Source organism: Emys orbicularis, chromosome 12 (assembly GCF_028017835.1).
Source record: "Emys orbicularis isolate rEmyOrb1 chromosome 12, rEmyOrb1.hap1, whole genome shotgun sequence".
Taxonomy (NCBI): domain Eukaryota; kingdom Metazoa; phylum Chordata; order Testudines; family Emydidae; genus Emys; species Emys orbicularis.
This window is the reverse complement of record NC_088694.1, coordinates 1,621,210-1,647,304: the sequence shown is the minus strand read 5'-3', so window position 1 is coordinate 1,647,304 and position 26,095 is coordinate 1,621,210. Positions and strand designations below refer to the sequence as shown.

Here is a 26,095-nt window from a genome sequence, read left to right as displayed (position 1 = left end):
GGCTCTGCCTGGCAGAGTATTAAAGGATCTTCTGACAAATCCATCTAATGTGTATAAGTAAGCTCGGTGACCAGTCCATCTCTGGTACAGAAGTACATGACATGGTGTCAGGAGTAAATTAAGGACAGACACAAAAGGACAACAAAGGCTGCAGACAGAAGGAACAGCAACAAAGGTTGCAGGATCTCATCAACATGCCATTCTTCAATGCCCCTGGGAACTTGAGCTTTGACAAACCTTCCCAGTGGACAGACTGGAAGCAGCGTTTTGCAAGATTCTGAATTGCAAACCAACTCCACCAAGAAACAGGAGATATACAGGTATCTTCTTCAATTTACATACTATGGGGAAGAAGGCAGAGCATATCTTTAAATCCTTTGACTTTACTGAAGACAATCACAAAGATGACTGGAAAGTTGCATACTTTATACCTCAGAGAAATGTGGTTTATGAAAGAGCATGTTTCCACCAGAGAATTCAAGAACCAGGGGGAAATGTTGAGTGTTTTATAGGAGCTCTGCATACATTGGCTGAAAACGGTGATTTGGGGAATGCAAAACATGAAAGCAGTCTGTGCTGGTGAGACAGCAAAACCAAGAGCAACTTGCCAAACTTGAAAACCAAGAAACTAGCCTAGAAGCTGTTAACAAATGCAGCATGAGTGTTAAAAGTACTTACCATGAGACCCCAGAGCAAGGAGAAAGAACTCCCAGGCTAAGAGGGACAAATTCCAGCCTACATGCACAAGGTGTGGAAAAAGTCTTATCCCAAGAGATGATGCATGTCCAGCCGGAGACGCACGGTGTAATACATGCACGAAATATGGACATTTTGCAGCTGTTTGGTGCACCAAAGCAGTCAGGGAGTTGACACATATTCCAGACAATCAAGAGCTGTTGTTTCTAGGATCTATGGCTTGTGATGCCATACAGCCTGCCTGGGGAGTGAAACTGAATATTTATGGCAAGTCTATTGACTTTAAAACTGACTCAGGAGCTGACATCCGAGTCCTCTCAGAAGGGGCTTACAATCATGTTCAGCCCCTCCCAGGGCTGAAGTCACCTGACTCCGCTCTGACTAGCCCTGCAGGTTTTCTGGACTGCATGGGCCAGTTCACCACTGAAACAACTTACAAAGACAAAAGCTGTGCATTCAGCGTGTATGTGACCAAAGGACCACAGACCAGCAGCCTTCTCAGCCGCAGGATGGCAGCCATGATGGGCGTAGTGAGAAAGCAGGAAGAATTCAACAGAGGTTTTGATTATATTGGACTTTTGACAGGAGATCCAGTACAAATCAACTTACGAGAAAATGCTGAACCATACAGTGTACAAACACCTCTACCAGAGAGACCTTGGAAGAGACTAGCTGCAGATATATGCACATTCAGAGGACATCATTACCTGGTCATTGTGGACTGTTTTTCCAGGCATATAGAAGTAATGTACCTGAAAGATATAATGAGTGGCTGTGTTACCAAGAAACTGAAGTTGCTCACTTTTATATTCCAGAACAAATAGTGATGGGCAATGGACCATAATTCACTGCAGCGGAATTTAAATCACTCTGAATGAAATATGATTTTGATCATTTTACTAGCAGCCCACATTACCCACAAGCAAATGGAGAGGCTGAGAGAGCTGTACAGACAGCCAGGAAAATCCTACACCAGGAAGACCCATTCCTTGCTCTCCTGAGTTACAGAGCAAGATTAATAGCAGCTACTGGATACAGTTCAGCACAACTCCTGGTGGGAAGACAACTCAGAACTACTGTTCCAACTTTGGAAAAGAACCTATGTCCATAATGACCAGATATGAAGAGAGTAGCCCAATCAGGTAAAAAGGCTTAAAAGACCTTAAGGACACTTATATAATAGACATCACTCAGTCAGAGAACGGCCAGGTCTAGAACCTGGTGACTACGTACATGGAGAAAAAGGATGGACAACTCCAGCTGTCATAAAGAAAAAGAATTCAGTGCTCAGATGGTATGTGATAAGCGACTGACAGTGGAGAGTTCACCAGAAACCGTTGACATCTACAGTTTGTTCCTCAGAGAGAACAATCAACAGAGCAAACTCAACAGACAGCAGATGCAGAACAAGACGCCGATGCCTGACGGATTCCAAACCGATCAGAGCCAGTCATTGCAATTAATGGACAGCCAGATGACCTGGTTGTTACAGGTTCAGGAGGTGTAATTAGAAAACTGGGACGATTCAGACACATTTAACAAACTGATCCATACGGAACTTCGACGACAGCCTGATAGTGAAATACTGTAAAGGAAGGATTGTAGAACTTGAAGGGGGAGATGTGATGGAATGCTAAACTGTGTGACACTGGTCAGCATCTAGGTGACACATGTGTAAAAAATCTTACGTGAGCTCACCTCAGCCAGACCTGGCAGAGCAGTAAAGGATCTTATGATGAACACCTCTGGTGTGTACAAGTGTCACGGACTCACAAGTAAGGTCTGTAGCCAGCCCATCTCTGGTACAGACATATATGACAGACGATTGATAAGACAGGCAGGCAGAATGGTCCAATAGAGAAAGAATAGGACTGGGATGGAAGTCAGGAGACCTGGTCTCTATTCATAGATTCTTAGGGTTGAAAGGGACCTCAGGAGGTCATCTAGTCCAACCCCCTGCTCAAAGCAGGACCAATCCCCAACTAAATCCCCAAATGGCCCCCTCACAACCCTGGGTTTAGCAGGCCAATGCTCAAACCACTGAGCTATCCCTCCCCCCAAATTATTTATTCCAGCCACTGTCTGACTCACCATGTAATCTAGGACAAGTCTCTGTGCCTCCGTTTCCCCACCAGTAAATGGGGCTAATGACACTCACTTTATTTGTGATCAATGGCTGAAAAGTGCTAGGAACGGACAGACTGACCGATTTCTCTATAACCCAGGTCATTGCAGGGCTGCAGTAGCATTCTGTATTAGGATTCTGCAGTGGTTTTCTCCCAGAACAGTTTTATGATCTATTTTTCCCAAAAAAACTTTACTTCTGAAAATGCTCAGCTAGAAACGGAGACCTGGATAACGTCTAGTGCAGAGACAGGGTAGCGTCCTGCCTGTATGAAGCAGTGTCTCCTTTAATTGGCTTGCTTCTCTCTTGCTTGCCTTCCCCATCATCTGAGTCACAGCTTGGACAGCCCTGAGCCTGGAAGTGGATTTTGCCACATTACAAAGGAAATGAATGGCCAATTAAGCAAAGCTATTTCACACAGGCAGGAGGGGAGATTTCAAGGCACTGGCTGGCACGCCCCTTCCAGGAAGAGACAGAGAAAGAAACCACTGCTGAGGGAAATAGAACAGTTAGAAAAACAAGCCTGTGTGGGCGTCTTGTGTTCATCTTGGCAGGCATCACGGGCCAGATTCACCCCGGTGGGACTGCACTGAATTCTGCGTCCAGGCACCACGGATGGATTTGGCCACTTGGTTTTAAGATGCGTTCCCTGCCTGGTTTGCTCTCACCCCAGTTCCTGTGCTGTGTGGGCATGAAAAGAGCCTGTCTAGATGCACAATGGGAGCTGCTGTGCCTGGGGCCTGGCTTGCTCTGTGAATGTTTTGCAGATGAAGCAGCACAGGCGTGAGCTAGACTGAGCTTTAAGATGTCTTTCCCAGACAGCCCCCTCCCTCCTTCCCCCTTTCCACTCCCTCTCCCTCCCCTTCACAAGCAGGGCTTGCTCTGTTCTGGATGGCTGAGTGGGAGGGATCTTCTCTGGCTTACTCTGGTCGGGAATGGGATGGAGGTACGGAGGCAGAGGCTGGGCTGACACAGGCAGAGCCACCTCTGCCCCTTGTCTGGCTTCACTGCAACTTTTCTAGGGCACCTGGATTTCATTGAGGATCCGCCAGAAGAAAAAAGAGCCGCTTGCATGGACTGGAGAGAGTGGCAGGGCAACTAGATGCACTAGGAAAACTTCTAGCATCCTGGGAGAAGGGACAGTTACCTCCTTGCTCCCGCCAGCCTCCCTGCCACTTCCCAGTAAAACATGGTAATGCCTTCTGCTTTTGTATCTTTGTCATGACTTTCCCACTCGCTTTCCCTGTCTGCTTGTCTCCTCTGTCCCCTGCTGCCAACACAGACCGCACACCTGGCCCTGCAGCAAAGTCCTAGCAGTTGCCTGCTGCTTTATCGCTCTCGGTGCATGGCAGGTGCTGCCCTTTCCCAGGCCCTGTCTGTCTGTGTGTGCTTGTGCCACCCAGGGCGCGGCTGTCAGCCCTGACACGCTAACGCTCAGGTGTCACGCCGCTCCTTGCCGAGTGGGAACGGGGAGATAGATTGACGACAGAGCTCGCTTCTAAACCCGTCTGTGTCTGGGAGGATTCCCTTCTCACGCAGAGACCATGTCTCCAGCAGATTGAGCAGACGTTTGGCACCAAGTAGAAAGAAGGGTACAAAGATCACTAGCAGCTGTTTGGATGGAAGCATGTGGGGCTGCAAACCAGTGTGGTTAAAACCTCCCCCACTCCCTGCAGGGAATTAGAGCCAGAGAATGTGTGTTAATAACTTCTCTCCTTCTCCCTTTGCTGTGCAGGGATGACATTCCTTACTCCATCGGTCCCTACGCTAGGGCTCGCAGGGGCTGCATTATTGTTAGCGGCACACTGTGCTGCCTTGAGCGGCTGTGATGGGCTGTACAGACCTCGTCTCTTGCCTTCCTAATGCTTTGACTCGTCTTTAAAGTTTGGATCCTACAGTCCTTACTCAGGCTAAACTCCCCTGATGTAAGAGCTGGAGCCGCGGGAGTGGACTTGTTATTGGCTGCTGGTTAGTGCTCTCAAACCTCTGCATCAGGGAGAGGGAGCGGTACGCTTGGTGACTTGAGAGTTAAATGAACAACCGTACTGTGCCAAACCTGTATTTATTGTGAAGATCGAACCCTTCCCGGAGATTCAGACAGACAGCTTTATAAAAACAGATGGGGATTTGGGGGAAATAGCATCGTCTCCGTTTGAACTACACTTTAGGTTATTGAAATGGAAATAACTTATAAAATCTCAGTCTCTTTATGCTCTTAGAGACTTTTGTTTTCTTTTTGCACTTCACTTAAATTGGTCAAAGAAACTTGACTGGTCAGTTCCCTTTGGTTTCTAATCACTCCCTAGCTAGTGTCCCTTTTCGCCTCGTGTTTGCAAGCTGCTGCTGCTCTCTATTGACAGCCAAATCAGACTCATTTACTGATGGGAGGTTTTTTGGTAACATTTCATGAAGTCCTTTTGTCCTCTTGGGCCAAATCATCCCTGGTGTAATTGCCCTTGGTGGAATTACACCAAGAATAGTTGTGTCATTAGGATTTGTAAAATCCCACTCTCCTCTCTGCTCTACATGGGGGCCCCAAATTCAGTTGACAATTTTCTTTTACCCGAGTTTAAGAGGGCCCTGCTGCTTTACAAATTACAGCATTAGGATCTGAACTGGTTCATCTGAGGGGGGGGGGGGGGGAGGGATTTGAACTTCTTCATCTCTGTTTTGTTACAGCACCAGGACACCCAGTGAATTCAGTACCTCACCAGCTGCTGGGAGGTGGCTAAATTCCAAGCTCCCCTTTGAGATTTGGGAGTAACAGCACCGGCTGCTCCGTTCACTGTCCCATCCACCAGACCAAGGAAGGGCATGAGAACCAGCAGACAGGGGGTTTGAGGTGCCATGGTACCCAGACAGCAGGACAGAACGGAGAGATGAAGCTGACTTGCAAGACAGTCTGCAAAAGAGTAGGATTCCCATGCCCCAAAGCCACCCAACCAGGCCCCTTCCGACAAATCTGACCGGGGGAGAAAATCAAGTATTGTGCAAGTGTCTGTTTGCAGTTCTCAGCAGCGGCGAGGAGGCCAGCGCTGGATGGGCTCACATGGATGTAGCTCCCTGCCTCCCCTGTCCCCTCTAGAGGAGGTCCCTGCAGGTCAGGGCAGAAGCAGATTGACACAAGCTTGCTTTGCAGCCCTGCACCCATGCTGTGCGGCCTTAGCGTAGTAGATACTTCCTGCATTGACGGAAGGGATTTTTCCACTGCTGTAGGGAATCCACCTCCCCACGTTGCGGTAGCCAGGCTGACGGAATAATTCGTCCATCGACCAAGCCACGTCTATACCAGGGCAAGGTTGGTTTAACCACAGTGCTCAGAGGGTGTAAATTTTTCACACCCCTGAGCGCCACAGCTATGTTGACCTAATTTTTACGTGTAGACCAGGCCTAAGGCTGTCAAATCAGACACAGCCTTCACTTTAAACTGGTAAACAGAGAGCTCTGCAACCAGGCTGAAATCTGCCTCACTGCGCAGTGAGAATCTAATGGCAGGGTGTGTCTACCTGGGGACGCTCAGGAAAGCTCCTCAGAATTAGCTAAAAGGTGTGATGTTAACGTGCAGCTAAAACCCATTAAACCTAATTAAGCTAAGCTGGACAAAAGCAGTTTTACTTCTGAAGTAGCGTGTCCACACAGGGGTTCAATGTGCTTTAACTAGTGCACTCTACATTCACACCTTGGGATAATTCCACTTCACTTTCCCGAGTGTCCCCACGTCGACCTGTGTGTGACAATCTCACCCCCTCAGCCCCAGTGTGTGACAGCTACAGACCCTGCCAAGTGCCTGGGCTCATTGAAGTACCAGAAAGCCATTGCTGATACAACTCCTGGCTGGATCAATGGGAGGCTGCTAACGAAAGCTCCTCTCTGCTTGAGGCTGTGCTCAGAGCTTTGGAATTCGTCCGTATCAAGTACAGTTAAATTTGGAGACTGACCTTCCTACCAGGTCAAGAAGCTCAGATCTGTAGCAGGTCAAGCTTGGCAGCAGGAGATAAAAGCGCCTTCTCTGTTATCTAGGGATTGAACAGAGACAGATCAGGAGATTTTATATATATATAAAAACTCAACACATCCTAGTTAAAAAGCACATTGGGGTTAATTCTTCCACCAGCTTCCACCAGCCCAGATTTTGCAGGAACATGGGTTTGCATGCTCAGAAACCTCCATTTGTGTGGGCCTATGGGCCTCTGTACGTGCAAATCCAGTCAAGTCTTTATTTGTCTGCCTGTCCAGTTCCTGCACAAATACTAGCTCTGGGAGAGCTGTCTCAGGCTACTATAGCTGCATTATTATTTACTCTCCGTGAATGGCTTGAAAGCCCTTCCTAAAGGCTTGAAAAGCCAGCATCTATCCCTACTAGTTATGTGGTTTTTCCATTTGACAACCATTTTTATTCCCCCCCACCCCTAAAGCAGCTGAAATTGAACATGAACTCATCCTGATTGCTTCCCTTTGTGCACCAGTTACGTCAATCAGATTAGCACAGCCTTGGAAACAGGGTTTGTTTAATTAACTGCTTCTGCAGCGTCAGGTCTGCGAATTGGAAATCTCATGAAGTGGGCCTTCCACACATAGTGGCTTGTTTTAGTCTGGAGGGTCTTGTTTTGCAAGGAATGGAGCTGTAGAATAGGTAGGATATTTCCTAACAGATTCTCCAATGATTGGTTTGGAATCAGTGAAATGTAGGGATGAGGCTGAACCAGAGCGATCAAGGTGCCTGGCCTCACGCATCGTCACCCATCCACGTGATTGTATTTCTCAGACCCCTGCCAGTGTCTGGGAAAGAGCTTAGCTCTGAACAGCTCTGAACTTGGGGGAAGTTGGGACCGCATCTAATCTCGCTAGCTACCCTTCTCGCTACAATGGGCTGAGCCAAATCACCAGGTGTCAACACTCCTGAACTTTGAGGAGTTTAGAATTTGGAGCCTGCACTTGGAAAGTCAGACCCACCACAAATCAAACGAGTATAAACCTAGACATACTGGCGACCCTTTAAATCAAAAGCCCCTTAACCTGTCTGTGCAAAAGACAGTCCTCTGACGCTAGTGGCATCTCCCCAATTCGCTCAGACCTTGCGACCTTTCCTCACTTCAGCAGTGTCATAACTAATGTATCCCGAGTCCCAGAAAAGCACGGTTACTCCCAAGGAAATATGTCTATTGCACGTGGCTCTGCCAGCCGCACTGGTGTATTTAAATCAGCGTTCTTCCTTTAAAGACACTTCCACGCTCCCCCCAGGCTGGAGGCTCTGTGGGGAGGCTGGGAAAGCAAGTGATGGATGGGGTATATTAAACTGGGGGCGGTGGGAGAGGTCCCCAAAGGGGGTGGAAACTGGCCCATTGCTAGTGCTGATCTGTCTAATGGATGGTGCGTTTCCCCTTCAGGATCCCCGGTCTCTCGATGCCGCGGTGCAGAACGCCCTGCTAGCCCTCTACCCGCCATTTGAAGTCACAGCCCCAACCGTCCTCAGCCAGCTCTTCCGCCTGCTAGACAGCGACTACCACGGCGACGGGCTGTGCTGCCTCCTTGATTTCCTGATTCCTGCCAAGCGCCTCTTTGAGCATGTGCGGCAGGCGGCCTGTGTGAGTTCATGGATAACAACTCCAGGATCCACCTCCCCCAAGCCTTCCCAGAGCCCGGCTCTCAGACCCAGGCCTGCCGTGGGTGCATGGATGCAGGCAGGCTTCCCCCACTGAAGCAAACTTTCCACGTAGACTCTAAACGCTGTGGTATCCCACCTAGGGGCAGTGCAGTCTGGTAGTTAAGCAAGGAACAGGAGAAACAGGATGCCTGGGTTCTCTCTATGGGGCCTTCAGCAAATCTCCTCATCGGGGTCTCATTTTCTCATCTGTAAAATGGGATGATGAGACTTCCCCAACCCCCCGCAGGTTGCTGGGTTTATTAATCATTGTGAGGCACTTTGTGGCACTGAAGAGTCGGTCTGTACATCATTATCCCCACCCCAAACAGGAATAATGGCCCAGCCCAGCTGCACTCAGGGGCTGTGACAAATCGTCCAGTACAGGTTGCAAGGTGCTCGCATACTGTGGAACAAAGGCCATATAATAATAATAATAATCCCGAGCTCTTACACAGCTCTTCATCAGTAGGTCTCAAAGCACTTTACAAAGGAGGACAGGCTCATTATCCCCACTTTATAGATAGGGAAACTGAGGCACGGGGAGGGGAGTGGCTTGCCCAAGATCACCCAGCAGGCCCGTGGTAGAGCCGTCTCCCTGTTTGGCGCTCCATCCATTAGACCACAATAAGCTGGTCAGATCCCATTTTGTTAACATTGTGTGTTTTTCTTCTCTTAGGCACCTTACTTTAACTGCATCTTTCTCCATGAAGGCTGGCCCTTGTGTCTTCACGAGAAAGTGGTCATTCACCTTGCCCCACTCAACCCCCTCTTACTACGCCCAGGAGACTTCTACCTCCAAGCACAGCCCTACGGAGAGCAATCTGCCTGCATCACTGTGAAGTGCCTCTCTCGGGACTTGCGCACTGTGCAAGAAAGAACAGTTCCTGAATCCTCCTACACACGGCTATTTACTAATGAGTGGCTGGAGGAAATCAACCGAGACCTGGAGAGAGCACCTCTGCACACCTGCCTGGTAGCCACAGAAAAGGGAATTGCCCCCGTGCCTTGGAGTAAGATAGCCACGCCAGAATTCATCAGCAAGCCCAAAGCAGCACCAAGTCCCACCCAGGTCAGAGTGTCCCTTCCAGCACATGCACTGGACCTTGGCAGCTCTGAAGTGATGGTAGAGCCAGCATCACAGAGCTGCACAATGTCTTTTTGCATGACTGATGCTCAGGTGCCACCTGGTAACGTCATGGGTAATGTCCAAGACTGCAAAGATGTGCCCTGGAGGTCCAGCCAGGGCAAGTATCCAGGACTCATCAAGGTGGACCAAGCAGGATCATGGAAGAAGCCCAGTGTGTTTGTTGTGCCAAGCCTGTGCGATATCATCAGCCAGGACCTGGACGGTGACTATGTCGACCTGCTGGAGTTTTCTGAAGAAATGAAGCTGGATCTTCTGGCCAAGTCAGGACCATCTGCTGAGCAACCTGGACCTTCTAGAGAAATCAAGGTGCCGTCAGAGCGTAAATCACGGCTTCCAAGGGTGAACAGAGGGTCAGCAGCTGAAAAATGGACCTGTGGGAAAGGGCAGAGCTCAGAGGAGGGTCTCTGCACGCCGTGTCTGAGGAGAAAACTGAACAGAGACCCCAAATTCCATGGGCCGAGGTGTCGATACCGTGAGTCCTACGTGGCCGCCCTTCAGAACCCCGTGAGCTTTGGCTCTGGGCTCATGGCAGCCATATTGGAGGAGTCTGATGTGCCCAAACCGGAGTTCCCTTCAGCAAGCACAGCTCCAGAGAGTTCAGCTCACCCCAGACAGAGGCCAGGCCAGGCAGCCGCTCCCAGACTCCTCTCTGGCTGCCCTCGGAAGGCAGTGACTCAGGAGACGAAAGCCGAGGAGGTGACAAAACAGGGATACTTAAAGCTTCTCAAGTCTCCTGCTGGTGCAAGGAGAAATCTCCCTCGGTCACAGTCTCCCCCTGCCAACCATAAATTCTCCTTCTTCAAGGGCCGACAACAACCAGCGTCCCCAGGGGACAGTTTGTCTGGTACCAGCCAACATGAAGGGCCTTGGAAAAGGATGTCGGCTATTTACTCTCCCAGGATGAGCAGAGCTAAGCCGGCTGGGAAAGGTAATAGCCAGTAGAGGGTTGTACAAATCTGGGTATAAAGCAATCATGGTAGTAAGTTGTGCAAGCTTTGCCTCCTTGCTAAAAACTCTGCCACATCTTTGATCTGTTTTCCTGGCCAGGTACCGATCAGACGGAAGCGTCTCTCTTCGACATCAGCTCTCTCCAAGGCACCAACTGTAAGAACGGGCTTTGTGCCACCACCGTGAGCTCTCCTGCCCAAGAACTGCTGTCTGCAGAGTCCAGCCCTCAACGGCCGCCCCAATGGCAGGATCTCGGCGCTGAGCTCTTGCTCTCGGGCATAGCTTGTTTGCCAGGTACTGAACCCAGTGACAGGATCATGATTAGACCTACTCGCATGTCTTCATTCACAATGGTTTTTTAATGAAAATGAAAATTTCTGCAGGGAATGTCCTACATTTTTTAGGGGTTTTGTTGAAAAATGGAAAGCACCAAAATGGCAAAAATTTCAGCTGGGCGTTTCAATAAAACTAAAATATTTGCCTGGTCAGCTGAAATGTTTCTGTTTTAAGTGGCTGAGAACTAATTTTTAACTGAATATTTGGGGAGAGGGTGGGGGGGGGTTACAATGAAAACCTGAACATTTTTGACAGAAACAAAAAAATGCTGTAGGGGAAACCCAGACATTTCCCAACCAGTTCTTATCTCCTGAAGGCACGGCACAGCCCCCCAGGCAGGCAGGGAAACATTCTCCCCCCATTTCACAGATGAGAACTCTGAGACACAGATGAAAGCCCCCCAGCACCAGAATTAGAGCTCCCAACATGGTACTAATTCCTCCAGACTCCAGCCCCTCTCACATGAGCCTCCACCCCAGCTACTCAGACCAGGCGGAAACCTGAGGCGTTAGCAGGCATCAAGGTGAAAGTGAGGTCGTGAGGGAGTTTAGGCCAATAGTATTTGCCGCAGCACTTCCATGAAGTCCCCAAGGAGACGTACTGGAGGTGCTGTGCCATGCAAGCAGCACTCCCTAAGGGCTTTCAGGGAAAGCATGCGGCCGTGGGACAGAGCAGTTCAAGGGAACACGCAATAGGTGACATTTGGATTGTCCGTGGTCTCCCACTCCACAACAACCGTAACATCGCCAAGTCTCCTGATACTTGGTGTTTTCCTTGAAGCCCCAATTCCTGGAATCATGGCATAGGTTGAAACTCTGCTTTTTTTTGTTTTGTTTTAAGAAAAAGCATGTCTCTGGCCTTCATGGTTGCAGAGAGAAAACAGCTTGAAAATGTGACTCTTAAAGGCTCAAAAAGAGAAGGCAAATAAAAGAACCCAACCTTTGTTTTTTGAACAATCTCATGATTTTTAAGTCTCCTGAACACGTGGGCGTGGCAGTACTGTGAACTGGTAACTCAACGTTTGCTTTTTCCTGGCTGCAGGGAGCACAGATAAGCTTGGCAGGGCCCTGATCCAGGTGACCACAAGCAGCAGAGCGTGGGAAGCAACCTGGTGCTCCACCAGAGAGGTAGCCCAACTCCTCCTTTACCTCTGCTCCATCCCCAGGTAAGGGGAGAACACGGCACCCTTCCCACAACATCCATGTGATAGCATCACCTTAGCAGAGCACCTGCATGCAGCATCGCCCGGCGCAGCAGCCACTCAGCCTCAGTTTCCCAGCCTGTCTCCCACTGCTCTGCCCAGCCTCCAACACCTTCTGGGTTGCAGAGACTTAGCCCTCCGTCAGGTCCCTTACAGTTCTACCCCTTGCAGGGCACTCCAATTCCAAAACAAGGAGGAAACAACATGAACTTAAATTCTTCCTTTTCCTCGGGCAGATCTGCTAGGCCCTGGGCCCTGACCAGCCTTCTCCAACCTCTGCTCTCTCTCGGCCTGCTCCCCCCAGCTGAGCAGGGCTCTGCCTTTTACCCTGGAAGCCAGACTTCTGCTCCAGGTATCTCAGCCTCCAGCTGCCCATTAACTCCTTCCTGCCATGTGTGGAGGCTTGCATGCCCCGTTCCAATTCCTTTCAGGCAGTAGCATAGTCGAGGGTAAACACGGGCTAATGGAATTTGGGGAATATGGAGTTTAGCGGGTGGGTTCTGCCTGGGAGCTGGGCATCCATACTCGCTCCTTTGCCTGCTTTGCGCCCCCATCCTGCTGCCTGGCAAAAGGGAGTCAGATGGCTCTAGGCTGCAGGCAACTCTCAGAGGGCCCAGTTAATTACTGTGAAAGGCATTATTTCTGGAACTGCTCACTGTGGTGGTTTGGGGGCTTTTAACCCTCCGTGTGTAGCTGGATGTAGTCCACCCGCACACATGCTGGAATGTGTACCACTGCCCCCTACTGGAGCACGTTGGACATTGCGTTGGTAGTTCAGACGTTCTTTCCACCCGTCCTTTGAAATCCCATGGCAGCTGTGGGATGTGAAGATAAATAGTGTGCGTGATGTTGGGTGTATGCAGGCATTTCTGGGGGGAGCAGGCAGAGATAGAGCAGAGGTGGGGCTCTTGCCATGGGGGAGAAGGCTGGCCAGGGCCAAATGCCCAGAAGATCTTCCGGAGGAAAGGGAAGAGTTGATGTTCATGTCCCAGGGTTTCAGCCTGAGAGACAATCCCAGGAGGAGTCACTGAAATACGTAACTAATTCAGAGGATAATGTACACGCCACGTACCTCTTTGTCAACGTCATTAGCCATTGTGCACCAGAGTGAAGTAATCAAGGCTAGAAACCAGGACCAGCCATAGGCAAGGCCACCTACTCCTCACAGAAGAGAAAATTAGAATTCTACAGTCCATTGAAACCTTCACTTAACTGGTAAATCCGGCTCTGCTTCTGGGGTCTTCGGATTGCTCCAGCCCTTCCCTGTTTGCTAGAAAAACACACCCACCCCCTGCCCCCAAAGCCACCTACGCTGCTGATGGTAAAATAACCCCTAGAGGGGTAGGTGTGAAGTGATGAACTGTTCACTGTCTCCATGCAGAAGGCCTGGGGTAATCCAAGCAATGTATTTGGGGGTTCAGTACCATTAAATCCAGCAGGTGTCTCCCTCAGCTTTGGTCTGGAATGGAGAAGGGTGGGGAGAGGGGCCACAGCACCTCCTGTTGGTTGGTTTAAAGTAGTGCTACAGCTTTGGAAGAATTCACATTCCCTCTTGGCCTCAGTCTGGGCTCTCACGCGGGCGCTGACTTATTGCATGGCTGGGAGGGCGAGGACAGAGGTGCCAACTTGAAGTGTGGGGGAGAAGGGAGCGGGACAGCAGCTCTCAGGGGAAAGGAGGCCCTTAGACTTCCCCTGACCAGACGTCAGCGGGCGCACGTCTACACTGAGGCCGGAAGCGACAAGCGAGCTCCCAGCCTGGCAGACAGACTCATGCGGGTGGGCTCGAGCGAGTGTGCTAAAACCAGAAATACGGACGTTCGGCGTGGGCTGAACCGCGGGCTCTGATGCCTAGGGGGTGAGGTGGGCTGGAGCGCCCAAGCTGCTGCCTCCACTGCCCGCATTGCTAGTGTTGGTGCACTAGTGCGAGCTCTCTAGCACGAGTCTGTCTGCCCAAGCTGGGAGACTCGCTCCCCACTGCAGCGCAGGCACACAGACCCCAGGATGGTGCCTTCAGGAAAGCGGGGCATTTCCTCTCCAGCAGGGGTGGGGAAACCCCAAATCAGCTGCTGAGGGTCTGCCACTCTCAATTAATGCCGTTTTCTTCCTCCAATGGGAGCTCACTGTGGTTTATTTCGTTCCCTAGGAAGGAAGCAAGGGACAGAGGGCTGACCATTGTGGTGGATGCCAGGAGACAGCCTCCCTCCCCGACCCTGCACACGGCATTCAGATCAGTCCAGGTACACGCTGGTCTCTGTACAGTAGTGAGCTCAGAGGGATAAGCACAGTCGATTTGGGTGGGTGAGATCCTCTGTCCAGCTAATCAGTAAAGTTCAGAAGTGTTGTCCCTAAAGCACCTTTCAAATTCCCTCTGGAGTGTATTGCGTTGGGTGGGGACCTGTGAGCAGGTCCCTGCTGGCCTACAGCTGATCCGTTGACAGTCGCTTTGTCTGTGATGCCCTGAGGCCAAGATTTTGATCTCATCCACACTCTTTGCCCTAAGCATCCCCAAGATCATTCATTCAGGCAGGCCTCAGTTACCCTCTGTGGGAGCGGGATATATTTATCTAGGAAACACTGCGTAGCCCCTGCTCTCCCTGGGACACCTGCCCAGTCTCCTCCTTCACAGTGCCAGTTACTGATCTCCCGAGGAACTGTCAATGCATCTGGCTCCCAGCCGTCTGGGAGCTCAGTGCTACACTCCAGCCCTTTCCCGGTTGTCTGGTCTCAAAGTTGCCACTACAATTCTCTGCTTGCCACCTATGGATACACAGATCGCACACGTGGAGGACCAGACTCAAAGCACTGTTTATAGTCCCTCGGGGCACAAAAGATGCTCATTGCTACCCCAAAATCACAGTAGGCTTAGCTCATGTAGCAGGAGATGTGCATCTTTCCATCCCCAACCTCTCTGTCTCTGCACACTCTAAAACCAGGAGAGAAAATCCTTTGTCCAAGCCCCAGCCCAAGTCACTTGTCAATCTGGGGTTACTACGTTTCTCTCTGCTTCCAGTAGCCACAGTCAGCCGCAGAATCTAGCCAGTGCCCCTGTGAATGGACCAATCCGCAATGGAGCACCCAGACCCTGAGCTCATGTCCGAGCTTATCCCATCCCTGGAATTCAAACACTACAGCGCCACGTACATCTCCACCTCTCACAGCTGCTCCTAAGGACTCCCGGCAGGACCTCCTCTGCCCCTTGCAAGTCCTGGCTGGCATTAACTGGGCCCACCTGCCAGAATGACTCTGCAATAATTACCCTGCATCTTAATGCAGGTGTTTCGTGCCTGAGCCCAGGGCAACTCAGAGAAGTGCACAGGGGCTGAGAGTTTGTCACCCTGTCACTGCTCCCATCAACTCTGCGGTTTGCCAGGGTTTGCTTTAGGTCTCTTCAGTGAGCTTTGTGCTCATTTGTGACTGGTCAGCTAAGTCCCATGATATTCGTTCTGTCCCCAGCCTGGATGACCATACACGCCTTTCCAGTAGGAATACAGAATTTTTCATAGAAATTCCCCTGCTGCTCTTTGCTGGGTTGCTCGTGGGAGGTGGACACAGCCCGGGTGTGGATGCACTGTCCTGTTCTACACAGGTTCTGGCCCAAGTGACTGGAGTGGGGGAAATGGGGTTGCATTTCCCACCCAGCTCTGCTCAGGAGCCTTTTCTCTGGCTTCTAACACCAGCCTTGTACTGCTCAGGAGATGAGGCTCTCCCGCTCACAACAGGACAGTCCTGTGTTTGGGGAGTGTCTCCAAATGCCAGGGCTGAATGTCACGTGCAGAGTAAGCAGAGGATGTCATAGAATCTCAGGGTTGGAAGGGACCTCAGGAGGTCATCTAGTCCAACCCCCTGCTCAAAGCAGGACCAATCCCCAACTAAATCATCCCAGCCAGGGCTTTGTCAAGCTGGGCCTTAAAAACCTCCAAGGAAGGAGATTCCACCACCTCCCTAGGTAACGCATTCCAGTGCTTCACCACCCTCCTAGTGAAACAGTGTTTCCTAATTTCCAACCTAAACCTCCCCCACTGCAACTTGAGACCATTGCTCCTTGTTCTGTCATCTGCCACCACTGAGAACAGCCGAGCTCCATCCGCTTTGGAACCCCCCCTTCAGGTAGTTGAAAGCAGCTATCAAATCCCCCCCACTCTTCTCTTCTGCAGACTAAACAATCCCAGTTCCTTCAGCCTCTCCTCATAAGTCATGTGCTCCAGCCCCCTAATCATTTTTGTTGCCCTCCGCTGGACTCTTTCCAAATTTTTCCACATTCTTCTTGTAGTGTGGGGCCCAAAATTGGACACAATACTCCAGATGAGGCCTCACAAATGTCGAATAGAGAGGAATGATCACGTCCCTTGATCTGCTGGCAATGCCCCTACTTATACAGCCCAAAATGCTGTTAGCCTTCTTGGCATCAAGGGCACACTGTTGACTCATATCCAGCTTCTCATCCACTGTAACCCCTAGGTCCTTTTCTGCAGAACTGCTACCCAGCAATTCGGTCCCTAGTCTGTAGCAGTGCATAGGATTCTTCCGTCCTAAGTGCAGGACTCTGCACTTGTCCTTGTTGAACCTCATCAGGTTTCTTTTGGCCCAATCCTCTAATTTGTCTAGGTCCTTCTGTATCCGATCCCTACCCTCTAGTGTATCTACCACTCCTCCCAGCTTAGTGTCATCTACAAACTTGCTGAAGGTGCAGTCCACGCCATCCTCCAGATCATTAATGAAGATATTGAACAAAACTGGCCCCAGGTCCGACCCTTGGGGCACTCCGCTTGATACTGGCTGCCAACTAGACATGGAGCCAATGATCACTACCCGTTGAGCCCGACCATCTAGCCAGCTTTCTATCCACCTTATAGTCCATTCATCCAGCCCATACTTCTTTAACTTGCCAGCAAGAATACTGTGGGAGACCATATCAAAAGCTTTGCTAAAGTCAAGGAATAACACATCCACTGCTTTCCCCTCATCCACAGACCCAGTTATCTCCTCATAGAAGGCAATTAGGTTAGTCAGGCATGACTTGCCCTTGGTGAATCCATGCTGACTGTTCCTGATCACTTTCCTCTCCTCTAAGTGCTTCAGAATTGATTCCTCGAGGACCTGCTCCATGGTTTTTCCAGGGACTGAGGTGAGGCTGACTGGCCTGTAGTTCCCCGGATCCTCCTCCTTCCCTTTTTTAAAGATGGGCACTACATTAGCCTTTTTCCAGTCATCCGGGACCTCCCCCGATTGCCATGAGTTTTCAAAGATGATGGCCAATGGCTCCGCAATCACATCCGCCAACTCCTTTAGCACCCTCGGATGCAGCGCATCCTGCCCCATGGACTTGTGCACGTCCAGTTTTTCTAAATAGTCCCGAACCACTTCTTTCTCCACAGAGGGCTGGTCACCTCCTCCCCATACTGTGCTGCCCAGTGCAGCAGTCTGGGAGCTGACCTTGTTTGTGAAGACAGAGGCAAAAAAAGCATTGAGTACATTAGCTTTTTCACATCCTCTGTCACTAGGTTGCCTCCCTCATTCAGTAAGGGTCCCACACTTTCCTTGACTTTCTTCTTGTTGCTAACATACCTGAAGAAACCCTTCTTGTTACTCTTAACAACTCTTAACCTCGTTATCTCCATACTGATTTATACCTGCCTCTGGAAATTTCCATTACTTGCATCTGAAGAAGTGAGGTTCTTACCCACGAAAGCTTATGCTCCCAATACTTCTGTTAGTCTTAAAGGTGCCACAGGACCCTCTGTTGCTTTTTACAGATTCAGACTAACACGGCTACCCCTCTGATACTTAACATCTCTTGTATTGCAAAGAGTGACATTTACTCTGCCTTTCCCTACAGAGATCTTCACCTGCCACCATCCATGGTGTGTTGCTGTTGGCAGAGAAGGAGGCAGCTGCACACCTGGAGAAGTTACCTGGAATGCAGGTGAGGACTGGAGCAGCTTCTTCTGTAGCTGCTCCCTAGCCTCGTCTTTATATTATTTGCACCTTCTCCTGCAAGGAGGACAGAGTCTGTACTGATGGATGGTTCCTTCCTTTCCTCCCTCGTCTCTGCAGTCAGGGGGATGGAGCTGGACCAAGGTGCTCCCCCACCTCATCTCCACCTTGGCCTAGCTCACCAGGCTCCATCTGTGCCGGCAGGAGCAGTGACTAGATGGATTCTGTCTGTCTGTCTGTCCTGGTCATGTTGCTAGAGCTCAGGTTCCACTATTCCCATGACATCGTCAGTAGAGCCTGCCCATGTACACAGTCCTCACCCTCGTTCTGAAATACCTGGACCCTGTCTCGGATGAGGAGCAGGGAGAGGTGCCCTTCTCTCTGTCTGTGGGGCCTTTATCCTATTGTCCGTCTCCCAGGCAGGTAATTCTTGCAGTCCTCACATTGTCTGATGGCAGTAATGGACTGCAGCCACCCGGGGGAAGCCGAGTACTTTCCCAATTACTTCCACCCGCTGGACACGGGCATTAGGATAATAACTCACAACTTGAAAGAGTTTATTGTTCTTTTAATGCTGCTCTGTTTAATTAATATAATGTGAAATATTAATGAGTTCGATTACCCAGCTTGGCTGTCCTGGCAGATATACTAAAATGCCAGCGTTCTGCTGTGCATTCGAAAACCACAGAGCCCCAGGGAGCTCCACGTGGAGACAGTGACTTCTTCTGAGCCAGTGCTGGGTTCAGGCTCTCGGGAAGGAACCAGAACTGCTAAAATGCCAAGGACAACAGCTTTTCTCTCCAGGCCTCATGCAAAGCCTGTTGAAGCCGCTTCAGTGGGCTTTGGGTCGAGCCCCCAGTGGGCAACACCCTGAGGTCTGTACTCAGCGGGCATTTGCCTGAATAAAGACTGCGTATAAGAAACCGCAGCTGCACACAGACCCCAGGGTCTTGCATGGGGATGAAACCAGGACCTACCCAGACAAGCCCCTCTACCTCTTGAGCCAACAGAGGAACTGACTCATTTGCTGCCCATAACTAGCAGGCAGTTCTGCTCGCTAGAGGGAGACACAGCTGCATGCACTGAGCCAGCATATTGCATGTGGGATTCAGGATTTACAGCATAGCCAGGCAGGAGCGGACGGCTGGGAATCTCAGCCAGCAGCTTCTCCTTCTGACTCTTCCAGCCCCATTTTGGGGATTCTGGCGGCCGGGATCTTTGGAGAAGGAGAGAGGGATTTTCATGCCCAAACGCTGCAGGATCCCCTTGGGGAAGCGTTGCCAAACCAACCTCTTACCCGCCACTCTCACGTGCCTCTGTAAGAGCTCACCACAGGATTTACAAGCGGTGTCCCTCCCTCCTGCAGGTGGAGCTGCTGACATCCCTCAGAGCTCTGAGCCGCTATGTCGACAGCACCCAGCTGACGCCAGCCTTGGATGGGACTTTCCCTTACTGCCACGGCGAGTGGGTTCAATTCTTCCAGGTGTCTATTATCATGGCCTTTAGCTTTCTCCTTGTGTTTGCTGCAGCCCTTTTCCCTCAGCAAGGGACTTGCTTCTCAGGGGGCATAAAACTCACAGTGACAATCACTGGCAAATCCCTGGTACCTTGGTAATGCAGGAAGACAATGTCCGAGAATGCACAGGCTGCTGGTACTGCAATAACAGCGTAACACCGACTGCGGGGAGAGAGTGAATCTGGTTGCAAGTTATGCCAACTGGTTGCATCACAATAAGTACATCCCTGTTTCAATGTATCACAAAAAGTAAGTGTATGTGTGTGTGTGTGAGTGAGAGAGAGAGAGAGATGGATGAGGGGGAGGATTCCCATGGGATGCCCTGAAGCAAGCAGCGGTTTTCACATGTATTACACACAAGTTCAAGAAATCAACAAGAAGGCCCAGAACTTTAGCTAAATATCAATAGCTACCTCAGTTCTGCTTAGAAATATATGATCTACAATGTCTCTCTGCAATTAACCTTCCCACCCTGCTTATTGGCTGCATTGCTATTCATCCATATTTCCACCTGCTTCTTTCCCTATCAGCCATTAAACTACTGTCCATCTGTTTATACATCCACACAATCTAAACCTTTCCCCCCTCTCTACTCTAAGCCTGTCTTGCCATCCATCCGCCAGCCCTCCTGGCCTGGGACAGGCCAACTCACTTGTGTTTCCTTCTCTGTAGAAGCTGCATCCCTTCGTGGCAGATCTCAAGCAGGCCTCCAAGCTACTGCAGAGCTGTATCCAGGAACTGGAGAAGGGCGACATCCCAGAGGATATGCAGGTAACAGCCATGCTTCCGAGTTCCAAACAGGATAGTCTGCAACCAGCTCTGACACAGTTATCCCCCAAAACATCAGCATGTGCACTGTGCTGCCATCTCCTGATGCCCAATGGCAATCCAGCCCCGGGCAATTCCTGCCCACCGGGAGAGCCAGAGGAACTCTCTAGGTGCATTTGATCAAAAGCAGCAGTGAATCTCTCCCATAGCCTTTGCTTGCTACATAATCAGTATTTAAGAGCAAAGAAGCCATTATTATATTGCAAAACAATTTTAAAGCCAGCTGGCACAGCCCACAAGCTAAGTCAGGTCAGGCTGTGTCACTACTTGGACAGGAGACCTGCAAGGAACTGCATGCAGCAGTCATAGTGAATCTCTGCTGGAGCTGGAGACCTGGCGGGTGTGATGCACTGTTCTGCTGAAGATGCTGTTTATTGGCTAAGACTTAACACCAATGCCCTGATTACTTGTGGTCACTGCAGATACCATAGGAAGGTCTGCAAGAGGAGGAGCATGAACTCTAGTGCCCTGTCAAATTCCAGTCCATATCATTCCAAACGGCCTGCCTGGAGCCCCTGTGCAGGTCCCATTGGACACAGACAGCTGCCACGTTGCACCCCAAAGGTGGCTGCAGTCAGTGGTGGATGAGGTGATCTCTGCGTAGAGTTTGTTACTGTCTCATGCTCAGAAGGCACATTGGGATCCCCTGACCAAGGGATCACAGAACTGTAGGGTTAGAAGGAACCTCAAGGGTCATCTAATCTAATCCCCTGCCATGATGCAGGACTTGTGTCTAAACCCTCCAAGACGGATGGCTCCAGCCTCCTTTTGAAACCCTCCAGTGAAGGAGCTTCCGCAACTGACCTAGGCAGTCTGTGATTCAGTTAGCTCCTCCAGGGCTCTCTTTGCAGGACAATGTGTGTTTTACGTGGCATTTAACTCCATTTTGTCCCAGGGTAAAATAAAGTTCCCTTGGTGGCAATGTTGCTCCCCAGGTCGGAGGCCTTTTCCGACCTCAGGCTCTGCGCCCGTTCTTACCTTCGCCCCTGACCGCCGACTTGGTGCTGTTGATTCAGAGGGTGACGGGGCAAAGAGCAGGGCAATCCCAGTGACAAGCGTGTGTGTCTCTGACCCTCGGGCAGGAGGCAGCCGAGTGCACGGAGAGATACAGGGAGCTGATGAAGGCAGTGCTCAGCGACGTGCAGCTGGTCAGCTTGCAGAGAGAGGGTGGGGCCACGCTGGCCAGGCTGAGGAAGGAGGCATCCCGGCTCAGCTTCTCACCGGATGTCAGGTACGGAGACTGGAGCCATCCCTGCCCCGGAAGAGGGACACTGAGCACCGAGCTCTCACCCTACTGGCTTCAGGATGCTTGTGCCTTTGGCATTGCAGAGCCCTGCTCCTCATCCGTTCTCTGGGGACAATGCAGCCCATTACCCACCGGCACAGGCTTCTCGCCAGCCCTTCAAGGTGTTCCCACCACCGCCAGCTCCCCACCCAGCTGGAGGCCCAAGGTCCCGGGAGTGGTTCCCGCTCAGCCCAGGCCTCGAAGGCGGCCGGGCACCGTTCACTTGAGCAGGGTGAGGATTTTCTCCCTGGGCTTTGCAGGAGAACATGTGCCGGTGGCACTAGGAAGACGAGGAACTCTTGTCCCCTGCAGAGCTCGATTCCACGCAACTTTAAACAGATGTCATCCAATGTTATTTCATTTTATTTTCCAGTGTGGCTGCTAGATGGCGCTGCTTCCCAATAATATCACATTGCTTCCAGCCAGCCGCACACCACAAAACCCGCCGGTTTCCTTCCCCCTCGGTTCACGCCACTCGTCCCCCCACTCCTTTGCCGCAGCTCCTCTGCCTCGGTGCCGTCGCGCACCGGTTGTGACAGTGTCAGGCTGGGGTGGAGGATATTTCCAAGGTGACAGAGAGCAGAGTTAGCAAGCGCCATCCCTCCCTCTAGTATCCAACATCCAACTCCAACCTGCTCGATGTAACTGGGAGACTGCTGGACATGTGCAATCACCTGACGTTACACCTGCAGCTATTCAGGGCTCCAAACATCTGGAGAGTAACATGTACCTTGCCCCAGGGCCGGCCAGTCTGGGGGCACAAACTGGTCCCACACAGAGCGATACAGTGAGGTTTTCTGGACAGGTACAAATCCAGAGTCCCTTGGTGATTAGAAACATTTGCAGCATGGCTCAGCTTGTGGCAAAGCATCACCTACAAGTTACAACCCCTCAGCGACCTCAGCTCTGGCTGCCACGCTGGGCTACAGTGTGGAGGAACGGGACTGCGGCTCTTCCACTCCGCACATGCAATCCTTCGGCGCCACTGCTAATCAGCAGAGCGATCTTTGCACATGACCTTTCTCAGCGCCCAACAGTGTGCATCAGGGTCATAACTAGAACCCAGCTCCAGGGAGCACACGGCCATAGGCTAGGGTTCCCCTCTCCCCATTTAAGGGGTTGTGATGCTCAGAGGACTCCCTCTGTTGGTTTCGTTACTAGGAATTGTAGCATGACCTGACCTGTAGCATGTTCAGCTCTAATTCTAGGAGGGGTGGATGGTCTCCTCGCACACCAGTGGCTGATATGCTGTAGGTGAACAGAGACGGGCCAGATGTATTTGTCACCCTTTTTGTTCTTAAGGAACAGCATGGACTCAGCCATGGGCCTCTACAACCAAGTGGAAGAAGAAGTTCACACTTTGGTGACGAAATCCAACAGCTGCCTGGAGCGCCTGGAGTTCCTCCGAAAGATCCGGGAGTTTGAGGCAGAATTCGGCAAGGTGAGCGCTCTCCCCAAGACATGCTGCCGGAAAGGACAGCTTGCACCTTGGATACCACGGCAACATTTGCTGAATCTCATTCATCAAATCCAGGACAAGATTTCTTTGCTTCAGCTCAGAGTTGAGTGAAGCAAATAAACTTCTCTGCCCATAGCCTGGGCTACTGATACCAAGGGAACCTGGAGAACAACAAGATTTTCTTGAAGCCCAGATTTTAATTACTAGGTTACTGGGAAAAATATGTTCACAAACTCTGTGAAACCTGGATGACCCAAGGGAAGGAGGGGAAATTCCCAGGGAAGTGGCAGCTGTTAAATAACTGAGATCTCATGGAAACCCTATTTATTTCTTCTTCTAGCTCACTTGCTGGATTGATGAAGGAGATTCTCGGCTCTGTGAGCTGAGCACGGAGGAATGGAGCCCGGACAGCTCGGAGAGATCCTACCAGCAGTTCAAGGAATTCTGGATGCAGGCTACAGTATGTTTGAGGATGCTTTGCTATAACCTGTATCCTAGCGATAGCTATAGTGCCTGTGTCTGGAACATGGGTCTTGCTAGAGCTCTTTGCCAGGTACTCAGAATGAACTACGAAACCCCAGAATTAGAGCTTCTCCCATTGCGTTGCAGTTTCGTTACAAATGGCCCAGTATTGTGACAGATCTGCAGAAAATGCCGTTTTGCCCCTTTGAGCGATAACGGGCCCATCAACATGTCACTGTCAGCTCAGATTTTTGCAAGGAGCTTCCCAGTGTCGCACAGCGTTAGTCCCAAGTGTGAGACAATCCTTATACTTCTGGACCACGTATGGGCTCCGACCCCTAACACTCCCGCCTCCCAGCCTCCCGCTCTGGAGGGCAGTCATTCTGTTCCAAGGGAGGTCCGGTGCTGTGTGGGGAAGCCCAGGAGAGGGTTCTATGGAGACTGAGGCTTCTGCTAAATCGACCCAAACAAGCAGCCCCGTGCAACGCACCGAATTAAATGAGGTCTCAGCATGGGGAGTGTAGAATGAGACCCTCCATTCTTATTTCCTCCCAAGAGAGAATGATTCTCTTCTGCTTCCTTGCACCCAGAAATGGCTTGTGCCCAAACCGAGAACGTTCCTCTGACTTTGATGCTGGAATCTTCCAGCTGCAGCAGAGCTCCTGGCCCCCAGCAAACAAGGCCCCCAGGATAAAGACAGCAGAGCCTATTTAGGAATAGATCATTTTCCTTGTATGCTCCTTTAGGCTCACTACAACCATGGACTTGTGCTGTGTAAGGAAGCTGCTGAGTTCCAAGGCTCCATGTTCCCAGAGGCACAAGCCTTCCAGGCAGCCAGCGGTACCGTGCAGGCCAAGCTGAGGCGTTTCTACACGAACTTGGAGCGGCAGCAGGCGGAGCTGGAAACTCTGCTCAACCTCTGCAGGTTCTGTGACGAGGTGACTGTGCTAAGCTAGCTGCTCCATATTGTTACACTGCAGCAAACTGGACCCAGACAATATTGCTCTCAGCCAGGAGACGGGAATCTGTAGGGCAGAGTGTGAAATGTAGGAGCAGTGAAGTAGTTTGAGACCCCCAGCGCTGATTGCATAGCAAGGAAACGGAGCCTCCCCCCCGCTCTCCCTAGAGGATGCGCTCTCCTGACACTGGTAGAGACAAACTGGTGGAGAAACTCAAGGTTGGTGATTATGATGGAATTTCTGTAGGACTCCAGAAGGAAGTTGGTGTGGAGGGGCTGCAGCAGAACAGGGGATGAGAGAAGTTACAGAGGGATAAATAAGCAAGTGGGAAATGAGGTTTGGAGAGAGAGAAACGTTCACTAGATGGAGAGCATGGGAAGGATGTTGCAGTTGGCGGAAGGTATAAGAGAAGGTCCTTGCACCAGCAGCAAGCGGGATCCTGGGGGAGGAGAGACAACAGGTTCTAGATGAGCGACAAGGAAAAACTACAAACTATTGCTCTGTTTTCCAGATAACATTGCTTAACCTTGACTGCAAACCGCACATGGCTCGTGTGAAGCTTGGAGAGGGACAGCCAGCGAGTCGGGAGGCCCTACAATGCCTAGAGAAATCACTACAGAAGCTCTCTGTGGAGTTTTCAGCAGAGAGGTTCCAGGAGATGAAGGTACAAGCCTACATCCTGCACAGCTGCAGAGGACTAGGAGTATGGAACAAGGCATGGCAGACGTGTCAAGAAACCAGGCAGATCCTTGAGGAGATGCTGGAAAAATTCAAGGAGGCTCAAGGTGTTGAGCCAGACTGTAGTGGGGAGGAAGATTCTTTCAGCTCAGCTGCTACTAAATCAGGCCCCAGAGTCCAAGGTAAAGCTCCTCATGTTTGCAAAGCAGCTTCCAACCCTGCCCAAGTATCAGCAGGAAGCAAGACACAAGTTAAAGAATCAGGATGCAGAGCAAGGAGTGAGATAGAATTAAAAGCACATCTGCCCACAGACTCTGGCCTAGGTATAGATCCCAGGGACCCCAGGTGTTCTCAGCAGGAACCCTTGTACTGCAAGGCTGTGCAGGAGGGCAGATGTATTTATCAAGGCTCTATAACAGCTGAAGATTCTCCCCTGAGTGCTGCATGTGGAGCTGATCTTGAACAGAGAGAAGCCCTGGCTCAGAATCCCAGCACGGAGGCTTTAGAAAGCCTCCATGGGGCACCCCCCCAGAAGCCTCCTCTGACTCTTCCTTCCCAAGCCTCTAGCCCAGACCCTGGCCAGTTTCCTCGGGACAGCGCGAGTGAGTCCCTGGGTGATGGGCCTTGCTCAGCCCGCAGCACATGTGGTCAGCAGCACTGGGGTAAGATGCCGGAAGCAGCCCAATACTTTCAGGTGTCCAGACATGGCAGCTTTTCCTCTGAAGATACAGAGTCACAGAACTCGGCCCAAGACCCTTCAACAACTAATCTCATTTTGCCCATGGAACTCGTGAGTCCTAGACTGCCCGGGCCCCTGGGGATCATATATCTGGAAAACCACCACACAAATAGCCATGAAAAAGCAGATGCCGAGTAA

At 50.9% G+C, this 26,095-nt stretch overlaps 1 protein-coding gene across 1 annotated transcript; it reads left to right on the top strand.

The window, feature by feature from the left end:
• Positions 1-1,103: 1,103 nt before the first annotated feature.
• KIAA1755 (KIAA1755 ortholog) lies at positions 1,104-26,095 on the top strand. Its single transcript, XM_065414684.1, has 14 exons — positions 1,104-1,226; positions 8,209-8,406; positions 9,142-10,540; positions 10,660-10,854; positions 11,938-12,061; positions 14,241-14,334; positions 17,934-18,020; positions 19,398-19,514; positions 20,220-20,318; positions 21,458-21,606; positions 22,963-23,101; positions 23,460-23,579; positions 24,328-24,519; positions 25,052-26,095. The coding sequence occupies exons 1-14, from the start codon at positions 1,104-1,106 to the stop codon at positions 26,093-26,095; spliced, it is 4,080 nt and encodes a 1,359-aa protein (XP_065270756.1).